We start from the raw sequence: 18,932 nt of genomic DNA on the forward strand, positions 1-18,932 counted from the left end.
AAGAAACCCGCCGCTGGACACGAGCTGTCGGCTGGTACAGCATAAGCCTGTCATCTCCACCTCGCCATCAACCAACTCGAACCACCAGCAGAGACTTGCCCACCACCAGCGGAAGTCTCCATTGGCACAATTTGCTCGACGCTGGGGGGCCCTCCTGTCCCCTAGCCCAACTTCGTTTCGCCGCTCTCTGCGCGTTCGTGTCTTGAAGCCCTTGCAGGCGCAGGCAAAGCCCAAGCCCGAGTCCTGGCCGGCAAGCTCTCTGCGTATGGGCTAGCTTCTCGTAGCGTGCTCGCCACCTCGGGGCCTGTACAGTGTACACACATCCGTGCTGTCGCCGATGCAAAGGCATCGCCGCGACGAGACACACCGCCACCTGGACACGTACATGTGCATGTACCCGAAAGCACGCGCCGGCCGAGCCATCTGCGCGGTCGTTATCAGCGCCCGTAACACACCTGTACCTACCTATCGTCTCTCGCCGCTCCCCTCTCTGCAGTCTGGGTCGGCCCACTCTGCAATCCGCAGCCTCGCGCGCAAGTCGACTCGCACCCTTTGTCGATGCTGCCGCCTCCGCAGCACAGTGCGGCCGCCATGCACTGCGCCGTGTGCGGCCACGACGCGGACCCACGCGCGTCCGCCTTCCTCCTCGAGTGCCATTTCTGCGGCCGCTGGCTGCACGGAGCCTGCGTCCAGCTGAGCGAGCAGGACGCGCTGCTCATCTCCAAGTTCGCCTGCCCGGACTGCAGGCAGCAGCAGGGCCACAGCACCGTCAAGTTCGGTACGTCGTCGCCATCACCGCCGGAAGTGTGCCATGCACGCACGCCTTGACACCGCGGGGTGATTTTGTTGCGCTCCATGCCATTAGGTTCCGTTTTCTGACAATATTTTTGCTATTTTTGGACATGGAATCAAATTACAGAACCGCCTAGCGTCCATAATGGTCCATTTGACGCCAGTACAATGTCCTTCTCGCCGTTACCTGTCCACTTGGGTGGGTACGTCGCTGCCTCGACCCCCGTGCAACTCCGACACAAGAAGAGCTCGTCCAGTTTCCGTCGACTGCTGGGTGCAGCCGTGTACGCTCGGTCCGGGGTGCACTTGGTCTCGTCTCAAGACGTGCAGCCGTCGTTCCTGCTCCGCCACGCACTGGAGGAGCCTGTGCTCATTGCAGGCAACAACCACTGCGTCGCAGGACTCAATGAACCTTTCCCGGTGTTCGACGCAGCGTTCGTAGCCAAGTTATTGGCTGAGAACCGAGTGGTGCGAGCATTTGGCGTGGCCTCACAAACCAAGCAGCAGTTGACAGCGCCCGAGTGGCAAGCGCGACTAGCAAGAGGGACCAACAGCAACCAACAAGACGAGGAGGACGCTGCATTGCTGGCCAACGCAGAGTTTCCACTACGACAGGTATCCATGCAAGTGCAGGTTGCACCGCCAGTGGCAGTAGCGCAAGTGGACTGGAGTCGCATGGGGCCGAATAGCACCGACGGGAACTCGACCTCCAATGCACCGAACAGCAACGTGTTTGGAGCGTTCTTGGAGGCCAACGCTTACTTGGACTTTACACTAGCTCCGGGAGGACAGTGCACGTGGCTGTCGGTGTCGGCAGGAGAGCTGTGGGTGTATCTGATCCCTCCAACTTCCACTAACATGGACGCGTATCGAGACTGGAAGAATGGCCCGGATTTAGCGGCTGCGTTTTTGCCGGAACGAGCGGATAAGTGCATCAAGTGTGTGGTGGGTGCAGGGAGTACGATACTGGTACCGGCAGGTTGGATGTTCGCGCGGTTTGCCGGCGGTGTGCAGAGCTGCTCGATGTTCTACGGCTACTTCGCCTGCACGGCTGGAATGGACGCACAACTCGTTGTGGTGATGCTTGAGATGCAGCACGATGCACTTGCGCAGTATTGGAGCGAAACCACGTCTGGGTGGATGAATGTGGACGCTAATTTGCAGCTTTGGACGGCTGTGTGTCACTACGTGCGTCAGTTGCTCATGTCCAATAGCGATATGAACGTTCGAGTGAGCGACCAGGATCGACGCGCGTTAATTCGAGCATTGCCTCGACTACGAGAGTGGAGCACGTTGCCGGCCTCACTCAAGTCCGTAAACGGCATTGCGTGGACTCCGAGCTCACTGCAAGAGGCTCAGAGTATTGTGAACCGTCTGGAACAAGCGCTTGCTTCGAGTTGCCTGCCCACCCACCGGCTTGACGCCTTGCAGCCGACTACAAGTGACAGCAAGTTGCCTCCAATTTCGCCGCATGAAGCGACCTACATCTACTCCGCCGCCTCAGCACCAGACCCCGTGAGTGGGTCTCCTTGGGGGGCGTCCAGCTCCGGTTTCGATACAAACAGCACCACCAGCTTCGCCACATCGACGCCGATGGGGTCCATGTGGCCAAACTACGACCCCATTCAGCACCAGCAGCAGGATCACTTGGTCATATCGACGCAGAATCAACCGTACCCAGGTCTTCAGCATCAATCGCCGACACAGGGATACGATGGCGCGGGCTACGGGTACATGTCACCACCCGGCACGGCTTTGGGGGGACACGGAGGATACATGGCAGCTCAGCAGGGCATTGGCCTCGAGGGTTTAGCTGGTGTCTCGGCGTTGGTTGCTCCAGGTATGGGATTCCAACAGCCCGAAGTTGACAGCAACGGGAATGTCGTGGATACGCTGATGCGCCATCGAGCTTCGTGCCACCGCTGTGGCAACCTGCGCAAGAAAAACATTCGCTGCCCCTTGTGCCCCCACATTTTCTGCGCCAAGTGCGCTGACAAGATGATTGAAGAGCATGGCGACCGCATCTTCGAGAACGGGTGCCCCGTGTGCAAGGAGCTGTGCTGCTGCGGCAAGAACCGAACGACGCACTGCACGCGCAAGTTCCACTGCTACAAGAAGTGTCCGTCGACCAAGCGACCTGCGGCCGGCTAACTTCAACATACAGATAGTGTTCGGATGCATGCGTGTTGGTATTTATTCGTCTAATGAAGCTCCCACATCGTCGTCTATTGCGCTCGTCCACTACGCTTGACGTGCGGTCGCAATGCTGCGAGCGAGATCAAAAGGGCCTCCTCTGAACGGATCGTGCGACTGCCCTGCTCGGGACAAGTGTTGACCCACATGTCGAAGAGCGTGTTGGAGTCCTCGCCGCTCACAGGCACCTTCTCGTCCGCGTCCACGCACTCCTCGATACCTGCCACGCCGCCAAAGACAATGAGGGCGTGGCGGAACTTCGGCAGCGAGAAGCTGGGGTCGTCCACCGACACGTTGCCGCGCTCGGACGTGCCCACCTTGAGGTCGTAGCCGCCCGGGAACGGACAGTCGCTCCAGACGTTGCTCAGCGACGGCGCGAAGCGGGTCGTGTAGCCCCAGTACACACCAAGGTGCTCGCGCGGCTCAGCAGACGACACGAGCTTGCCCACCACTGCGTTTTCAGCACAATAAAATAAAATCGTTCGTTAGTCTCCAACTCCACATCCCATCCAGCCTCCAACTGAAGTGCACACTTACTCTTCTTCTTGAAGTCCTTGGACGCTTCGTCGATCTTGACCGTGACGCGGATTCCAGGCGTGATGCGCTTGTCCACCACAACTTCGCGCTGCAGTCCGACGTACACATGGGAGCCCTCCTTGTCCTTGAGCGGGCGGTCCGTGACCACGCCTTCGCGATACACGCTCCACTCCTGCGCGCGCAGGTGGTGCGGGCAGTCCAGCGGGTTGAGCAGACCGGCGCAGCTCAGGTCCGAGTGCATGGGGAACAGCGCGCGGCGCAGGTACTGCGGCGTCTCGAGGTACTGCAGGATGCGCGCCATGAAGACGTGGCAGTCGTGCGCGCGCTTCTTGGGCGCGCCCGTGCTCACGCTGTTGCCCAGCTGGTCGTCGAACACGACGATCTCGTCCACCTGGAAGATCACGGCGGCGCGCGCCACCTGGCCGGCCAGGTACGTGCGCAGCTCCTTGGTCTGCGCGTTGTCCAGGATGGAGCCGGGGATGGCCATGCTCAGCGTGTAGGCGCGCCCCTTGGCCGCGCGCTCGCTGGCCAGCTGCTGCTCCTGCTGCTTCTTCTTGGCGGCCTCGCGCGCGAGCTTCTCCTCGGCCTTGCGCTTCTTGCGGGCCTCGCGCTTGAGCCGCTGCGCCTCCTCCGGGTCCAACGCGGGCTCCTCGTCCTCGGCGGGGCGCTTCTTGCCGGCGGCGGCATCGCTGGGTGCTGGGGCCTCGGGCGTCTTGGCCTTCTTCACCTTCACCTTGCGCACGGGCTTGACGGCGGCGGCCGCGGCCTGGTGCAGCGTGGCCAGCTCCTCGTCGCTCGACTCGCTGCTGATCATGACGCTTGGGCCAATGTATCACTGGTCAGGAAGGACAAGAACCTAAACTAACGAATTATGTGGCGCCTAATCTTATTCAAATTGGGTTCCCTAGCTGCTCGACCGCTTAGATTGGGCTTGACGTTCTCAGACGGTAATCTGCCCGGCGCGACGATGGGGAACACAGCCACCAAGGCGCGCGAGGCCCACGCGCAGGCCAAGAGCAAGCCCAAGACCGGCCGCAGCGTGCAGCAGCAGAAGCTCAAGTCGGCCAAGGCCACGGGCGTGCTGGCGCTGCCCAACAGCAAGCTGAAAAAACTGCCCGAAGAGCTACTGGAGCTGTCGGCGCTGCGCACGCTCGACCTCACGGCCAACAGACTGAGCGAGCTGCCGCCGCAACTGAACGCGCTCAAGTCGCTCAAGACGTTGAAGGTTCCGTCCAATGCCTTGACCACGTTGCCGGACTTGTCGGGGCTCGAGGCGCTCACCACGGTACGCGAAGCTCTCCATTGACCAAATAAGGGTCCTCTGCTGAACGATTTTCGATCGATTAATTAATTAATATTGTAATAATACGTATGTGAACTGTAAAATTGAAGTTGGTGCTGGACGGCAACGTCCTGGAGGACATCCCCAATGCGCTACCCCCGAACCTGACCAAGCTGTCGCTGAAGGGCAACAAGCTGCGCGCGGTGCCTCGTAGCGTCCTGGAGCTCGCGCAGCTGCAGGAGCTGGATCTGTCGGACAACGCGCTGGAGACTCTGCCGTCCAATTTGGGCGAGCTGCAGGAGCTTCAGGAGCTCAACGTGGACGGCAACAAGCTGACGGAGCTGCCAGCTGCTCTAGCAAGATGTGCCAAGCTCAAGGTGCTGTCGGCACGACGAAACACTTTGGTCGGACGGTCGGCGGGTGCCAAGGTGCAGTGCATCGCTGCTGAGCTGCTGGGAGAAGGCTCGGCTGTGCAGGTGATGAATCTGGAGGGCAACCCCATGACCAAGGAGGACCTGCAGCAGATGGACGGCTTCGACGCGTTCCTCACTCGACGCACGAAGCTCAAGAACAAGGAGATCCACGGCGGGTTGAACTCGGACTTGAGTCTCTGCGGGCTCGAGTAGGCGTGCAGGTGGTGGTGCAAATAATGTGCAATGTGTTGTGTACCTTGATTTGTAGTTCTTGACTGTGTACATTCGTCATTCTTCTGGCTGGGTGAGGGATGCGGGAGAACTGTAGTTGTTGATTCGGGCGGAAACGTGGCGAGAGAGCGCAATTGGTGACTTGGGTGGGGGAGTAAAGTGGGGCTTCCTGACGTTTGTAGCTGTCTTGGCCTGCGATTCAGTTGATAGAGCAGCGAGTGCAGCCTCCAAGTCCACTTCAGCAGTTCTCCACTCTTCTTCCAAGGCAGACGTGATGGAGTCGTCCTCGTTGTTCTCTTCTGCACTTCCAGGAGCGGTCTGTGTCGACAACCCACGCACGATCTCTGCGAGGTTTTGCGATACGAGGTCCACGAGCGCTGGGTCGATGTCTGAGGAGGCCTGAAAGCAGATATTCCCCACGCTGGTGTCTTGGTGGGCTGCGATGTCGTTCAAGTAGGCGTTCTGCTCAGCGTCTCGAGCCTCCTTTTCGTGTTTAAGCTGCAGATCACGTCGATGAAGCTTCGCGTAAGCAATTGACAAGTTCCGATGAGCACGCGCTCGACCCAAGCGGCAGTCCAGCACCTTAGACGAGCACAAGTGGAGATCCCGATGGTGGCAGCTCAGTGCGTGGCCAAAATTCTCCTGCGCAAGTGCCAAATTGCCCAGGTTGGCGTAGACTCGTGCTTCAAGCTCGCGATCCTTCTCTTTCAGCGCAATTTGCAGCGCCTCTTGCTGGTGAGTTAGAGCTGGGGCGTAAGCGTGTGCGTCCAAGAGCAGCAAACCCATGGTTTTTGCGGCTCGTGCCTGCAGTCGAGGGTCCTGAGCTCTCTGAGCTAGCTCAAGAGCACGGCGCTGGGCTTCGAAGGCGTGTTTGGTGCATGCTACCGCAGCTTTGCTGGTCTTCGAAGATGCGGCAACTACAAGTTCGCGAAGTGCCACACCTCGGTGATGATGAAGCAGCGTTTTCAACGCCAAATTTGCAGGTGACTCGGACTTGGTGGGAAGATCAAGGTCTTGAGAGGGTTCTACAGCTTTCAGTGCTCTGGTGAAGTTCTGGATGGCCGCCACGAAGGCAGGCGGGTTCCCGTACAGCAAGAATGATGCCATAGCAATATGCCGCGCTAAAATGCGAAGCTTCGCCGCGGCGGCGGCACTTGCGGCCCGCGCGGCTGCTTCCAACTCCGTCAAGAAGAAGTTTGTGTCGTCATCTTCGTCGTCGGGGCCGTCGTCGAGATCCACTCCAGGTAGAACCGCTTCAATTACATCAACGACACCGGCTTGGCGGCTGGGTGGACGTCGGGTTAACCCTGCAGAAGTGCTGTGACTGTGGAGAGCACCGGCAGAACGACTACCTCCCAACGATGCTGCAGCCCGAGCTGTCACTGAAGTGCCGTCCAGGGCCTGTTGTCCACGCAGTGTCGTAGGTGCGGTTGAAATGCGAGCTAAAGGACGAGCGGAGCCTTGTCGGTGTAGTTCTCGCCTCGCATATCGCGTTCGAGGGGGAGCATTCATCACAAGATCCTCGAGAGATTGGCCGTCGTCTGACTTGGTTAATCTCGCTGTCGTGGCTTCCAGCAACGAGCGTGCACTTCCGGTCAAGGCTGTCGGGAAGGGCAAAGGCCGAAGTCGCGGAGATACCCCAGTGTTATCAGTCGAAGTTCCATCGTCCCAAGCTGGTGAGGAAGTGCAGAGCTCCCCACGAAGAGCAACCTGTCGAGATGGAGGTCGCAGCGTCGTTCCGGGGCCTGCTAAGTCTTCGTCGTTGTTGAGCAGAGGCGCTCCTTCCTGTTGGTTGGAGCTTCGAGTGGCCGAAATGGGGGGAATCGCTCGCTTGCTGCCTCGTGGAAGCTCTGTCGAAGACGCGTCACTTTCGAGTCGCGGTTGTAGCTGTAAGAGTCCATTTCGTGATGTCGGTCGAGGTAAATTCCCGTATCCGTCTCGCCTGGTGGTTCCTCCAGACCCCTCTCGCCGCTTGCGGGTCACTGACATAGTGTTGTTCTCCTGGACGTGATGTTTATGCTGCTCGGCGTAGAAATTCGGATACATCGTTTGGACATCCATGCGTGGCGGTCTCCTTCCGCCGGTAGCCATGGCCACGAGGTTGTCTTGCGCCGCACAAGAATTGGCAAGGAGAGTCTGGCGGTGTGAGGATGATCAGCCCTGTTGTGGCTGATGTGCAGAAGTGACAACACTCCAATTATAGTTGGAGTTGACAGAGCTGTAACATTCGCACGAGTGCTAACGAGCTCTCACGTTCGTGGTCGCACAGCAGCTCTTGGATAGCACGGCCGATACTTCGTAGCTGGTTTAAATAAGTGCTCCAGACCACCTAGCCGTCTCAAGACCGATCTACATCCTCAATGACGACACCTTTGTACTGTGCACGAAGGCGAAAAAAAAGTATGTGAACCTCGATCAAGTACATGCAGCTACCTCCGTATTGGGGACTAATAGGATCCTTGGCACCCCACCCCATTCAAAAACGTTGATCATGACTGCTGTATGGACAATTTGTAACTATCGAGCTCGATATTATACAGAACCGTGCCCTCGACATGATTTAATAAAACGAAGCCCAGAACTAAAACGCCAGTCATGGAATCCTCAGCGTCGTCAGTTATCTGCGCCCGCGGCAACAACCTCAATGACGACATTCACGCTGAAGAACTATCAGCTCTAGCGGACGCGTGGACCATGATACTCGTCAAATGCCAGCGCTCTCGTCGTCAAACTCGTGTCGGCGTCTCCAGCAGCAGATTCTGGAGCATCGTTCATGCGGAATACGCCAAGAATCCTGCCACAAACGGACACATCAATACGCCTGCAAGGGCAATGAAGCACGATTATCCCGATTGTGGCTGTACTTCTAGAGAAGTTCGTTAAAGTGTGGGAGAACCTGCGGCCGCAGTCTAACCGACGGTATCTGCCGTCGTCAATCTTCTTGAGAGCGCCAAAGCTGAATATGCTGGATACAACATGGACTCCCAGTGCTGTGATGTCGCGGAGCGACTCGTGAACTACCGGGAGTGGTGGAACATCTTGTAGCCTCAGATCAAGCAACTTGTAGCAGCGTCACCAGTTCCTGGACAGCAGCAGCCAACTCAGCCAAGCGAGGCAGAATTCCACTTTAAGCCACCGAAACTGGTCGAGAGCTCATTGCTGAGAAGTGAAGCTGGCGAAGGTGAATTATCGGGTCGGCGGGTAAAATGGAGGTTGAACTCCGAGAGCCCCCACACCATGCAACATTGTTCATGGATGATACGCTACAACCTTTGGAAGATTCACCACCACACACTGGGAAGCACTGTCCATCTTGCCTCTGTCGTGCTGACATGAAGAAGGCAATTGTGATGGAGCGCCAGTGGGAACTAGAAATCATGACAGCGTCGACAAAATTCTGATGAAGGTGCTGGAGTAGCAGAGCGAAATGTCATAGGTCAAGTTGCGTCTTGGATAATTGATGGACGTTGTCTTCCTCAACTGTTAATGCCGAGGTTAGTGATCGATGAATGCATGAATGCATTGAGTCTCGTAGCTAGGCAGCGCACTCGGAATCTGACTTGGTATGTAGTACTTACACTAATATAGTCGCAATTTGAAGTGAGAGGAATATCGGCACAGCATATGCCCGATATGGCAGGTCTCTCCTTCCTGAAAGCACATTTATGTTGTAGAACTCTCAACCACTAAAGAGTTTGAATAACCCACATCCAGCAACCTTTCAACCAACATCCGTGGCACCTTAACTCCTCGTTTTGGAATTTTCTCTCCGCTGCAGCTACACCGGAGGTTTGGAACACTTTCGCGATGTAGGCTTCAGAACCTGTTTTAAAATGGCCGTCTCCCTGGGCTCATGGCGTCACATGGAGTATCTTCATATTCCCTCGAAGTGTCACTGGCTTGCCGTGCACCACTCGAAGCTTTGTCCACTGTGCTGCTACAGTCTCAACATTTGCATATCCTTGAAACGTGCACTCTGTTTCACACTTCACCATTGTAAAAAAGGAATAGGAAAATAAAGTGTTCATGCAAAAAAATTAAACAATTCTTCGCTGTTGCGCTTGAAACAGCAGCATCGTTTCGATACTCGCTGCTCTTTGGGTCGTTGTGCTGCTAATACGTGACGGGTGAACGGTCTACGATGGAACAGATACTCACCAGGGCCACATGTACATGAATTCCTGCCTGCTCAACACTTGCCTCGTGTCTGCGCGTGGCCAACCATCGTCAATACAAACGTCACCAACTTCGTCAACCCTTCGTCCTCATACATATCGGCGGACAACTACGCCGGGACAGGTGGTGCGTCTGAATATCGATCCCTCAGTGACTGAAGAAAGTAAACTGGTGGCTAACATCTACAGGACAAAAAATTCACATGTCAGGAATTGTTTGGGCTCCTCAACTTCGTGCAGATATTGGATCTCAGCAATAATATTCCAGTCGAATGCAGGAAGTATTTCAATTGAATACCTCGTCGGTGGCTTTACACAGTACGTACAAACGTTGCAAACAGACTACCAGTTTCCGCCATCAGATCAACGCAAACTTGTTCTCCATGCCCTACTCTTCACATTCGCTGCTGACTCAGCAATCGCGCTTTCTCCAGAATCAGTTGGCGTTGGAGGCGAAGGTACTCCACTGCTTCAGTGGACAGACCCTCCTCGCTCTGCGTCATGATATCGAAATCGAGGCGGCGCTCCATCAACTCCAACTTTCGCACGTCCATCTCGTCCTGCCTGCTTTGATCCGTCAAAGAGTTTTCATCTTCTCTGCGCACATTTGGAGTTTGCTTCGACGTCGGCGAATGACGACCCAGTCGCCGCCTCACTCGTCGAGCGGGAGTAGTGGCATTACCGTGACCGTTTTCACTTTCTGAACGAGATGCCTCCTGTTCATTCACCTGCCGTTGGGCACGTATCCCACGGCTCGTTCCATTTTCGTGCATGAACAGAGGCCTCAGCACGCTCCACCACTGGCCATGGCGGGCCAGGAGTTTCGCCACTTCCAGGTACTCGAATGTCCTCCCTGATGTGGCCTCAAGTGACGTCTTCGTCCATTCAAACGCCCGCGTGCAGCATTTGCCGTCGTTTTGGCACGAGAGGCGGAAGATCCTCCAGTTTTCGCTGAACTTGGCCAAGAAGCCGCTCAGACTCGGGTACATGGTCTCCCATTGAGCCTCCAGCTCTGCTGCTGACTCGGTACTCTCACGTGCACTGGTTGCTGCGTAGTCCGTATGGACCTTCCCCCAGAACTCCCGACCGCTGACAGCATTTGGGTCGAGTGTTTGTTGCAGTTCCGTCGCTTGAAGGTCTTGCGCCAAACTTTGGCGGCCAAAGCGACGATGATCCACGCGCGAGTGAGACGCAGCAAAGGATCTTCTTCGTAGGAGGTTGATGGCGAAACGTAGTGATCCACTGTGTTAGAAGCTGTGTCAATTGAATGGGCAGGTGCTGGTACAGCTCCTGTCATTTGCGTAGGAGGCAGTGGGCTGAAGAAGAAAGACCCGTGCGATGCCTCCAGCTCCTGACGCCAGGCACCAACCTCGTCCTTGATCGACATGGGCTCGGACGGCCCTTCGTTGTCGTAGCGGTTGGAGTAATGGCCTCAGTTCCCACAAAAAAATATTCGGATACCTTAACAGAGGAAAATGCTGCATGAACTACTACTTGAAAAAAATCTCTATACAACGATGGCGTACGTCAGTAGGCACTAAGACGTGTACTATGTGCTGCTCAAATGGGGCTTCACTGATGGAGTATTCACTCGAAAAGCACCGAAGCAACGCGTAAGTTCCTTGGCATTAAAAGCACCAGTGTTGTAATTGTTGCAAGTAACTACTGTACAGTACTTATGGAGCTACACATGGAATCGACGTCCCTGTGTTTCGTTTGTCCAAACATTAGCCACACTCTTGACGAAATCGCGATCATAACCAGCATCGCTCACGTGCGGGTATTTGACTGAACAGGTGACGAGGAACGGAAGATAAGCAAGATTTACCGCCCAGGGGCTCCTCACGTCCATGTAATGCTTGAGCTACATTCATGCGCGAGTTGTGGGAGTAGAGAACGTTGTTCGCTCTTCGAGAGCCTATGTTTGCCGCTCTTGATAGCGTGTTTTCAATTGATGAATTTTCAATTAATGAAATGTGCTTAATGATCATTTCCAGCGCTGCCGCCCGGCCTCCTTGGGGCAATTTTGGGTCTACCACTTTTGCTGTATCCAGGCTCTGCATTCGTGGTCACCTCCCCGCATCGCCAATGCCCGATTCCAATACTTCGTGTCTGAGGCTGTAACCGCGCTCAAGAAATCCTCCTCTAGCCCAGGACACGTTTCGTACCAGCACGGTGGACATCTTGTAGCTGGTCGCAATCTCGACCTTGCCAGATGACAGAGTTCCGGTAGCACAGATAGTCACCACGCACAGCATTGAACACCCCAAGTGAACGCAATATTTGTCATCTATTCCATGCACTCGTTTGATCCACCTACTTGTCCGCGCGTTGACGCTTGGACGGGTCACTGATCTCCATGGAGCGCTTGCGCATCTTGGACTTCTCGTTCAGAGGCGCCAAGTCGTGCTGCACCGACAGGTTCTTAGCCAGCAGGAAGGCCACCTCCATACTCTGCGAGTAGTTCAGACGCGGGTCGCAGTAGCTCGTGTAGCGCAGCGGCAGGTCTCCCTCGTCAATGCCCTGCGGTCCACCAATGCACTCGGTGACGTTCTCACCCGTCAGCTCAAAGTGGACACCACCCAGAGATGTCCCAGCCTCACGGTGGATCTCCAGGGTCTGCTCCAACTCGCCGAAAATGCGGTCGAATGGCCGCGTCTTGTATCCGTTCTCGGCCACGATCGTGTTGCCGTGGCACGGGTCGCACGACCAGATGACCTTGAGGCCAGCCGCCTTCACGGCCGCAATGTGCTTGGGCAGCAGGTCGGCCACCTTGTCGCTGCCGTAGCGCGTGATGAGCGTGATCTTGCCCGGGTTGGCCTCGGGGTCCTTCCAGAGCTTGCGGATCAGCGGCACCAGGTCCTCCACGGCCATGCTCGGGCCCACCTTAATACCGATGGGGTTCTCAATGCCACGGAAGTACTCGATGTGCGCGTGGTCTAGCTGACGCGTGCGGTCACCGATCCACAGGAAGTCCGTGCCCACGTTGTAGTACTTGCCGTCCACCTTGCGCGTCATGGTCTCCTCGTAGCCGAGCTCCAGTCCTTCGTGCGACACAAACAGGTCCACCGTCTTCAGGTGCGGCGAGTCCGCTCCCACACCGCACATGTGGACGAAGTGCAGACTGTCCGTGATCTCGTTCACCATGTGCTGGTACTCCTCTCGGCGCGACGAGGTCTGCACGAAGTCCAGGTCCCACTTGCCGGCGTCGTGGATGTCCGCGAAGCCCGAGCTCACCAGCACGCGCCCGTAGTTGAGCGTCGCGGCGCTGTGGAAGTATCCCTCCAGAAGGCGGTTCGGGTCCGGAGTGCGCTGGTCCTTCTCGTATCCATTAATATTCTCACCCCTGAAGCTCGTGACCTTCTCGCCGTCCAGCATCTCCGTGTCGCTGGAGCGCGGCTTGGCAAACTGGCCGGCCATGCGAGCCACGCGCACTGTGGGCATGCGCGCGCCCCAGACCAGCACCAGACTCATCTGGATCATGATCTTGAGCTTCTTCTCGATCAGCTCCGGCTGGCAGTCCTGGAACCGCTCGGCGCAGTCGCCGCCCTGCAGCAGGAAGCGCTTGCCCGCCGCCACATCGGCCAGCTGCGTCTTCAGGGCCTCGATCTCGCGCACCGACACCAGACCCGGCAGCGTCCTCACTGCAGCCATTGCAACATGTTAGAGGTCATTGACACACGGCGCGTGATGACCCACTATGGCTGTTCTTACACTTGTCGTGGGCTTGCTTGAGCGCCTGTTCATCCGGGTAGGGGGCCTGCTGCTTGGCGGGGAATTGGCGCCACGACGACGGGGTCCACTCGGCTGCCATGGCTGCGCAATGTGTGATACTTACTCTGTACTGATACCGGCGGTGAAGTGACGCTTGGCGACGAATGAGTCTGAGTGGTGTGCGCCACAAGAAAGTTTTGCGCGTCAACATGTTGATGCGCAGCCGGCATACTGAGCGCAAGTGAGTCATCCGTTGAGATTGATTGACACGCGAAGAGCTCACCTCCAGTGGGCATGGGCAAGCACCGAGGTCGCGCAGGCGGCGGCCGCCCCGCTGCACCGAGAGGAGACGCGCTGGTGGTCGTGAACCCGTCTATGCTGCAGTCCAGCGCGCGCGCGGGCTCGAAGCCGCAGCAGAGCGGCAAGAAGAAGGCGCAGAACCAGCCCAAGAAGCGCAAGGCCGACGGCAATGGCTCCAATGGCTCTAACAAGGCGCAGAAGAAGCGCAAGAAGCAGCAGGAGGGCAAGACGATCGTCAGCAATGTGGCAGTGTCCAGTGCCGCCAAGTTGACGGTCGAGGAGGGCGGCGGCGCGTCCTGCTCCGTGCTCAGGGTGAAGAGGGACGGCGATCTGTTGGCGGGGCTCTACTGGGTGCTGCAGTCGCGCAACTCGCCGCGCGCGTGCGTAGTTGCGCTCCCCAGTCAGTTTGAGACCTTGCCCCCTCAATTGGCCGCGATGCTGAAGCATCTGGGGTTCCAAGCGGTGGCGCTGCACCGTAAGATGACGGCGGGGCAGCGGAACGAAACGGTGCAGAGACTCAAGAGCTCGACGGCGACGACGCCACTGCATGCAATGGTGCTGGTGACGACGGACCATTTGCTGGCGAGTGCTGCATATGCGAAGGCGGATGTGACGCTGGTTGGCGGAGTGAGTGCGGCGGCTGCTGATGTGGCGTCGGCGAAGTTCGCTCATGTGCACCAGGTGACGGCAGCGGCGGCGGGAATGGGAGTGGAGCTGCTGAACTCGAGTGCGTTCAAGCCAGAGATGACTACGCCGTGCTTGCAGCAGTTGCAAGCGCGGTTGAAGCTTGCGGGGCAGATCGTGGACATTGCGCAGCGTGTTGGCAAGACTGGAGCTGCTACTCAGGACGGTGATGATAAGTGGGCTCGAAAATTCGCAAAGGGAGCAGATCTGGATGACGACGACGATGAAAGCGGCCAAAAGAAGAAAAAGAAGCGCGCGATGACTCCGAATGAGCAGAGACTGCAAGCACTGACGGAGAAGCTTTACGTGAGCCTTACGCGCAAGCTGTCAGGCCTCAAGTCGTCTAACAGCAATGCAGCTGCGAGCAGCGAGCAGGAAACTGATAGCCAGCATCGCCGCGAGAAGCTCGAAGTGTTGGGTCTCGTCACCGTTAACGCTGCTGTTGGTACCGCCATGACAGACGAACGCACGTCAGCGCAGACGAGATGGATGGACTTTGCGGAAGGCAGAGCACACGGGGGTCAGTGGGAAGGAGCAGTTCGTCATGGCGCTTCGAAGGACGCGACATCTCTAGCTGTTCGTGAAAAGCTCTGTGCGGCACGAGGCAGAGCCAAGGATGACACCTTTTTGAGCAAGTGGGCCCCGAACAAGGAGCCTGTCGACGCTGACAAATGGGGTGGTGCGTTCGGAAAGGTGTGCGGCCACAACGAGGTGGTGATGAACACGCTGAGGTCGTTTTATCCGCAGGAGGTGCTGAACTCCAAGGTCTGCAGCAAGCTTTTCCCAGCACCCGGTAACCAGGGATTCGATGGCTGTCTGGAGCATTTACGCCTGGCTTGCATGGCTCAAGGCAAGAGCATGACGCTGTGGGACGCGGAGTACTTCGTCTTCATTTCGTCCCGCGGACGCGTCACCTGGTCCAAGAAGAGCCAACTGCTGTCGCTGTCGCTGGCGAGCTTGCAGTGTCTTGTTCCGGCGCTGCGTAGCTGGACCACCGCATGTGAGGGCCACATGCCGCCCAGCGCAGTTCTTCGTGCGATCCAGCTTTGCTGCCAGCTCGGCAGCGGTGACAAGCGCTCGAGCGATGATAACTTGCCCCCAAAGGCGTTGAAGCGCATCGTGACCTTCGCGTTTGGCGGGTCTGCTCGCCTCTGGCGTCAAATTGCAAAGGTGCAGACGCCGCTAGAAGAGGAAACCGTGTACGACGCCCAGTAGATACGTACTGTAGCTGCAGCGACATAAACAAACAAGAGCAGGCGAGAGAGCGGCTTATTTACTTACTTGTGCTGGCCAACTCGCACGGTTGAATGCATGGATGGATGGGTGTCTATAATCGTTTCCTAACCCCGGCGCTTTGCGGCTCCAGCTCCGCTGTGCCTTCCCATGCATCTGCGTCCGCGAGCTTCAACTCTGCTGCAGGATCGTTGTTGTCTCCTATAGGTTCCTGTTCGCGCGAGAGCGATACTTTATTCCCTGCTGCGTGGCCATTGCAGTGTCCATTCAGAGCAGCGCCGTTCATATGTGTAGCGTGCTTCTGCAGCACCAGCTTCTCCTGCACGGGGTCGAACACGAGCCAATCGTCCGGCCGCGGGATGGTGCGGTTGGCATGTTGCATCTTGACCTGCACCAGCTTAGCCAGCGCCTCGTTGCAAGCCTCATGATCCACGGGCGGCGGCGGCGGGACGTCATCCAGGTACGCGTCATCGTCGTCCTCCACGACGTGCTGGAGTTCTCTTCCCTCGTCCTCCGACAGCAACTCGGGCACGTCCGGCTCCGAGGACCCAAAGAGCAGACTACACCATGGCAATGCAAACAACAACAGTCAGTGAAATGTACCCCGAAACTCGACCTTCCCAGGTTGAAGTGCGACGTACTAGGTCGGCAGGACCTCGAAGAGCTGGTGGTACAGACAGCGGCCCGAGAGCAGGTCCACGAGCAGCGGCCAGCCGCGGTCCAGCAGCCCCCAGTGTTTGGCGGCGTAGACGACGACGTAGGCTCCGAGCAGATGCAGCGTGGGCACGTGCGCGCGTACGAGCGGCAGCGTCGTGTGGTGCATGACCAGCTCCTCCACGAGCGTCTCGTGGAAGGAGAACTGCGGGTACATCTCGCACACGTCCAGCGCGTTCGAGTAGGCGTCGCCCAGCAGCTTGAGCAGCACGCCGAGACCCGCCACCAGGTACCCGACGGCCCACGCCGAGCGGCGAGCTGCGTCCAGGTACTCCATCGGCTGGCCGCGGGATCCGGGCGCTGGCGGAGATGCAGGCGCAGATGACGTGAAGATGGCAGGGCAACGCACCCTCCAGCTGAACTCGTATGTCGCGGTTGTGGAGCTGTTACTGTGATCACAATAGTGACGTGTTGTTGTAGTGAGGGAAAAAGCACGATAAGAAATCAGGTGGTATCAATTTTCACGGTTATTGTACGATCGAACACAGAAAATAGTACACACGTATCCACATAAATACACAAGAAGCGCACAAGTTAACAATTGCAAGTGCCGAGTTGCTGCTGGGGTGATGAGAACTCTCAGCGAGAAGCAGCAGCTTGCAATAGAAAATGATACTGTAGGAATCCTGTCCAAGGTCAAGTTTTCCAGAAAAGGTATAACGTAAGAAAACGACAAAAGCGTCGCTAGCTTTTTGCGCACGTCGAGCGTCGTCATGGTGATGATTTCTTTGAGGGCTGCAATGCTGCACTCTAAAGCACACAGGGCTTCGGATAATACTACTAAGTGTAAACATAGCAGCATTTGTACATCATTTTGCTCTCTGTAGATGCCTGCCACCCAAACGAAAGAATAGGGCGAGGACGCCGGTGTTTAGCAAAGCTGTAAAATCCTCGAGGTACATGTATCTTTACCCACTCGTCTTGTGTTTTGGTCGCGTTGTGACAGCGCCGTTTCTGCACCACAATCCACCCCATACAAAAGTCGTTTAGTCGAAAAAGCGCTCCATGAAAACGGCGCAGAACCCGTGCTATTTCGGCAGAAACGTGTACCCTCAGAAAAATGTGTCCGCACCAAGCCTCTGGTCGTACATGTCTGGTCGTCCAAATCCATACAGAATCCTGATCACGGTCGCTCTGCACGACAGTCGTTGGTGCGGACAGTTTTTATCCATTGACCAATCATAGAATTTTAAGAGATTTTGGACCAATCCGGACTTGCCGCTTGGAGCTTGGTACGTACATTTTTTCTACGATCGACAAAGGGCGCCTTCCTCCGAGGCAGCCATGCCGGCGCCGGTCTCACATGGCGAGGGACGTAGCGATCATTCCTGGATTTCCCTCGACCCCCTCAAGCGAAACCTAAGCAGACACCATGGCTGACCAGCTGACCGAAGAGCAGATTGCCGAGTTCAAGGAGGCGTTCTCCCTGTTCGACAAGGACGGCGATGGAACCATCACCACCAAGGAGCTCGGCACGGTCATGCGCTCGCTGGGCCAGAACCCCACGGAGGCCGAGCTGCAGGACATGATCAACGAGGTGGACGCTGACGGCAACGGCACGATCGACTTCCCCGAGTTCCTGACCATGATGGCCCGCAAGATGAAGGACACGGACTCCGAGGAGGAGATCCTGGAGGCCTTCAAGGTGTTCGACAAGGACGGCAATGGATTCATCTCGGCCGCCGAGCTGCGCCACATCATGACCAACCTGGGCGAGAAGCTCACGGACGAGGAGGTCGACGAGATGATCCGCGAGGCCGACATCGACGGCGACGGACAGATCAACTACGAGGAGTTCGTCAAGATGATGATGTCCAAGTAAGCGTCGCGTCTGTCTTGAGGATCGGCGGGCGTCCGGCCCTGCCATCCCGTAGCCCCCTTTAAATAATTTAGAAACAGCGATCAACTTTTTTGCTGCTGCTTCTGCCCGCTGTGTTCTCAGTCTTTCTCTCTTCGCTTGCGTAGTTGGAACGTTTGGCATAGCTCGAGGCGTCGGCGTCGGGGGCCGCTTCAACCCTGGCAGGGAGCGCTTCAACGTCAAGGTCAAAGGTGCCTTCGGGCCAGGTGTCGACAGGCGCGTAGAGCCGCAAAGAACTGCGGCGCGGTCATGTGGCTACAGCAAGCAGCGAGAGAGCGAGAGCTTCTCGCAGCGACAGAGAGCGAGGTGCCGAAACGGAAGTGAGACGGAGCGGGACGCGCTGGGCTTGTCTTTCGATGGAGAACGCCGGTCTAGGTGGGAAACGCCAAGGCGTTGCAGGGAGTCCGTGGCGGCCCGGATAGCACAGCATTCATGTGGCGCGCCGGCACGGCGGTGTTCTCGATGACACATCGGCCGGGCACGTGGCGCCCGTGGGGCAAAGCCTATGATACCGGCGACCTTTGGCGTTTGACCGGCTGAAGTTGAAGTGGGCGTGACTGGCCGAGACTCGCCGCCCTCATTTACCCGGCCAAATGCGTCTTACCCCGCCATGCCAAGGACCATGGCATCTTCATCACAGCACTGCTACTGTTGCTGCTGCTGCTGCTGCTGTTGCCTGCTGGAATAGATCCGGCGATCGCAACGATCTCGCGCATTGCGCATTGTGCGCCGTAAGAACAAACGGCGGCCGTCTGTCCGTTCTGCTGGCGCACTGTGCGAGTTGCATCGCTGGCACTGCCAGTGGC

General features: G+C 57.2%; 9 protein-coding genes across 9 annotated transcripts; 4 read left to right on the forward strand and 5 right to left on the reverse strand.

Annotated features, from left to right (window-relative positions):
• Positions 1-558: 558 nt before the first annotated feature.
• On the forward strand, positions 559-2,943 carry PHYSODRAFT_535949 (hypothetical protein; the record flags this gene model as incomplete). The annotated part of the gene is made up of 2 exons (XM_009541621.1): positions 559-782; positions 930-2,943. The coding sequence occupies 2 exons, from the start codon at positions 559-561 to the stop codon at positions 2,941-2,943; spliced, it is 2,238 nt and encodes a 745-aa protein (XP_009539916.1).
• Positions 2,944-2,964: 21 nt separating this feature from the next.
• Positions 2,965-4,117, reverse strand: PHYSODRAFT_551704 (hypothetical protein). Its single transcript, XM_009541622.1, has 2 exons — positions 3,523-4,117; positions 2,965-3,436 (listed from the first exon to the last, which is right to left on the reverse strand). Exons 1-2 carry the CDS (start codon positions 4,007-4,009, stop codon positions 3,018-3,020), a joined length of 906 nt encoding a protein of 301 aa, XP_009539917.1. The 5' UTR covers positions 4,010-4,117; the 3' UTR covers positions 2,965-3,017.
• Positions 4,118-4,489: 372 nt separating this feature from the next.
• PHYSODRAFT_362636 (hypothetical protein) lies at positions 4,490-5,430 on the forward strand (the record flags this gene model as incomplete). Its single annotated transcript, XM_009541623.1, has 2 exons — positions 4,490-4,807; positions 4,915-5,430. The coding sequence occupies 2 exons, from the start codon at positions 4,490-4,492 to the stop codon at positions 5,428-5,430; spliced, it is 834 nt and encodes a 277-aa protein (XP_009539918.1).
• Positions 5,431-5,505: 75 nt separating this feature from the next.
• PHYSODRAFT_535938 (hypothetical protein) lies at positions 5,506-7,539 on the reverse strand (the record flags this gene model as incomplete). The annotated part of the gene is made up of 2 exons (XM_009541624.1): positions 5,506-6,176; positions 6,603-7,539. The coding sequence occupies 2 exons, from the start codon at positions 7,537-7,539 to the stop codon at positions 5,506-5,508; spliced, it is 1,608 nt and encodes a 535-aa protein (XP_009539919.1).
• A 2,479-nt stretch (positions 7,540-10,018) lies between these two features.
• On the reverse strand, positions 10,019-11,010 carry PHYSODRAFT_308169 (hypothetical protein; the record flags this gene model as incomplete). The annotated part of the gene is made up of 2 exons (XM_009541625.1): positions 10,019-10,865; positions 10,955-11,010. 2 exons carry the CDS (start codon positions 11,008-11,010, stop codon positions 10,019-10,021), a joined length of 903 nt encoding a protein of 300 aa, XP_009539920.1.
• Positions 11,011-11,939: 929 nt separating this feature from the next.
• PHYSODRAFT_535945 (hypothetical protein) lies at positions 11,940-13,437 on the reverse strand (the record flags this gene model as incomplete). The annotated part of the gene is made up of 3 exons (XM_009541626.1): positions 11,940-12,941; positions 12,984-13,267; positions 13,338-13,437. The coding sequence occupies 3 exons, from the start codon at positions 13,435-13,437 to the stop codon at positions 11,940-11,942; spliced, it is 1,386 nt and encodes a 461-aa protein (XP_009539921.1).
• Positions 13,438-13,546: 109 nt separating this feature from the next.
• Positions 13,547-15,536, forward strand: PHYSODRAFT_260569 (hypothetical protein; the record flags this gene model as incomplete). The annotated part of the gene is made up of 2 exons (XM_009541627.1): positions 13,547-13,578; positions 13,616-15,536. The coding sequence occupies 2 exons, from the start codon at positions 13,547-13,549 to the stop codon at positions 15,534-15,536; spliced, it is 1,953 nt and encodes a 650-aa protein (XP_009539922.1).
• Positions 15,537-15,574: 38 nt separating this feature from the next.
• Positions 15,575-16,545, reverse strand: PHYSODRAFT_566794 (hypothetical protein; the record flags this gene model as incomplete). The annotated part of the gene is made up of 3 exons (XM_009541628.1): positions 15,575-15,785; positions 15,865-16,032; positions 16,210-16,545. The coding sequence occupies 3 exons, from the start codon at positions 16,543-16,545 to the stop codon at positions 15,756-15,758; spliced, it is 534 nt and encodes a 177-aa protein (XP_009539923.1). The 3' UTR covers positions 15,575-15,755.
• A 990-nt stretch (positions 16,546-17,535) lies between these two features.
• Positions 17,536-18,193, forward strand: PHYSODRAFT_292780 (hypothetical protein). Its single transcript, XM_009541629.1, has one exon. It carries the CDS (start codon positions 17,641-17,643, stop codon positions 18,088-18,090), a length of 450 nt encoding a protein of 149 aa, XP_009539924.1. The 5' UTR covers positions 17,536-17,640; the 3' UTR covers positions 18,091-18,193.
• Positions 18,194-18,932: the final 739 nt, after the last annotated feature.

This window comes from Phytophthora sojae (genome assembly GCF_000149755.1).
Source record: "Phytophthora sojae unplaced genomic scaffold PHYSOscaffold_27, whole genome shotgun sequence".
Lineage (NCBI taxonomy): Eukaryota > Oomycota > Peronosporomycetes > Peronosporales > Peronosporaceae > Phytophthora > Phytophthora sojae.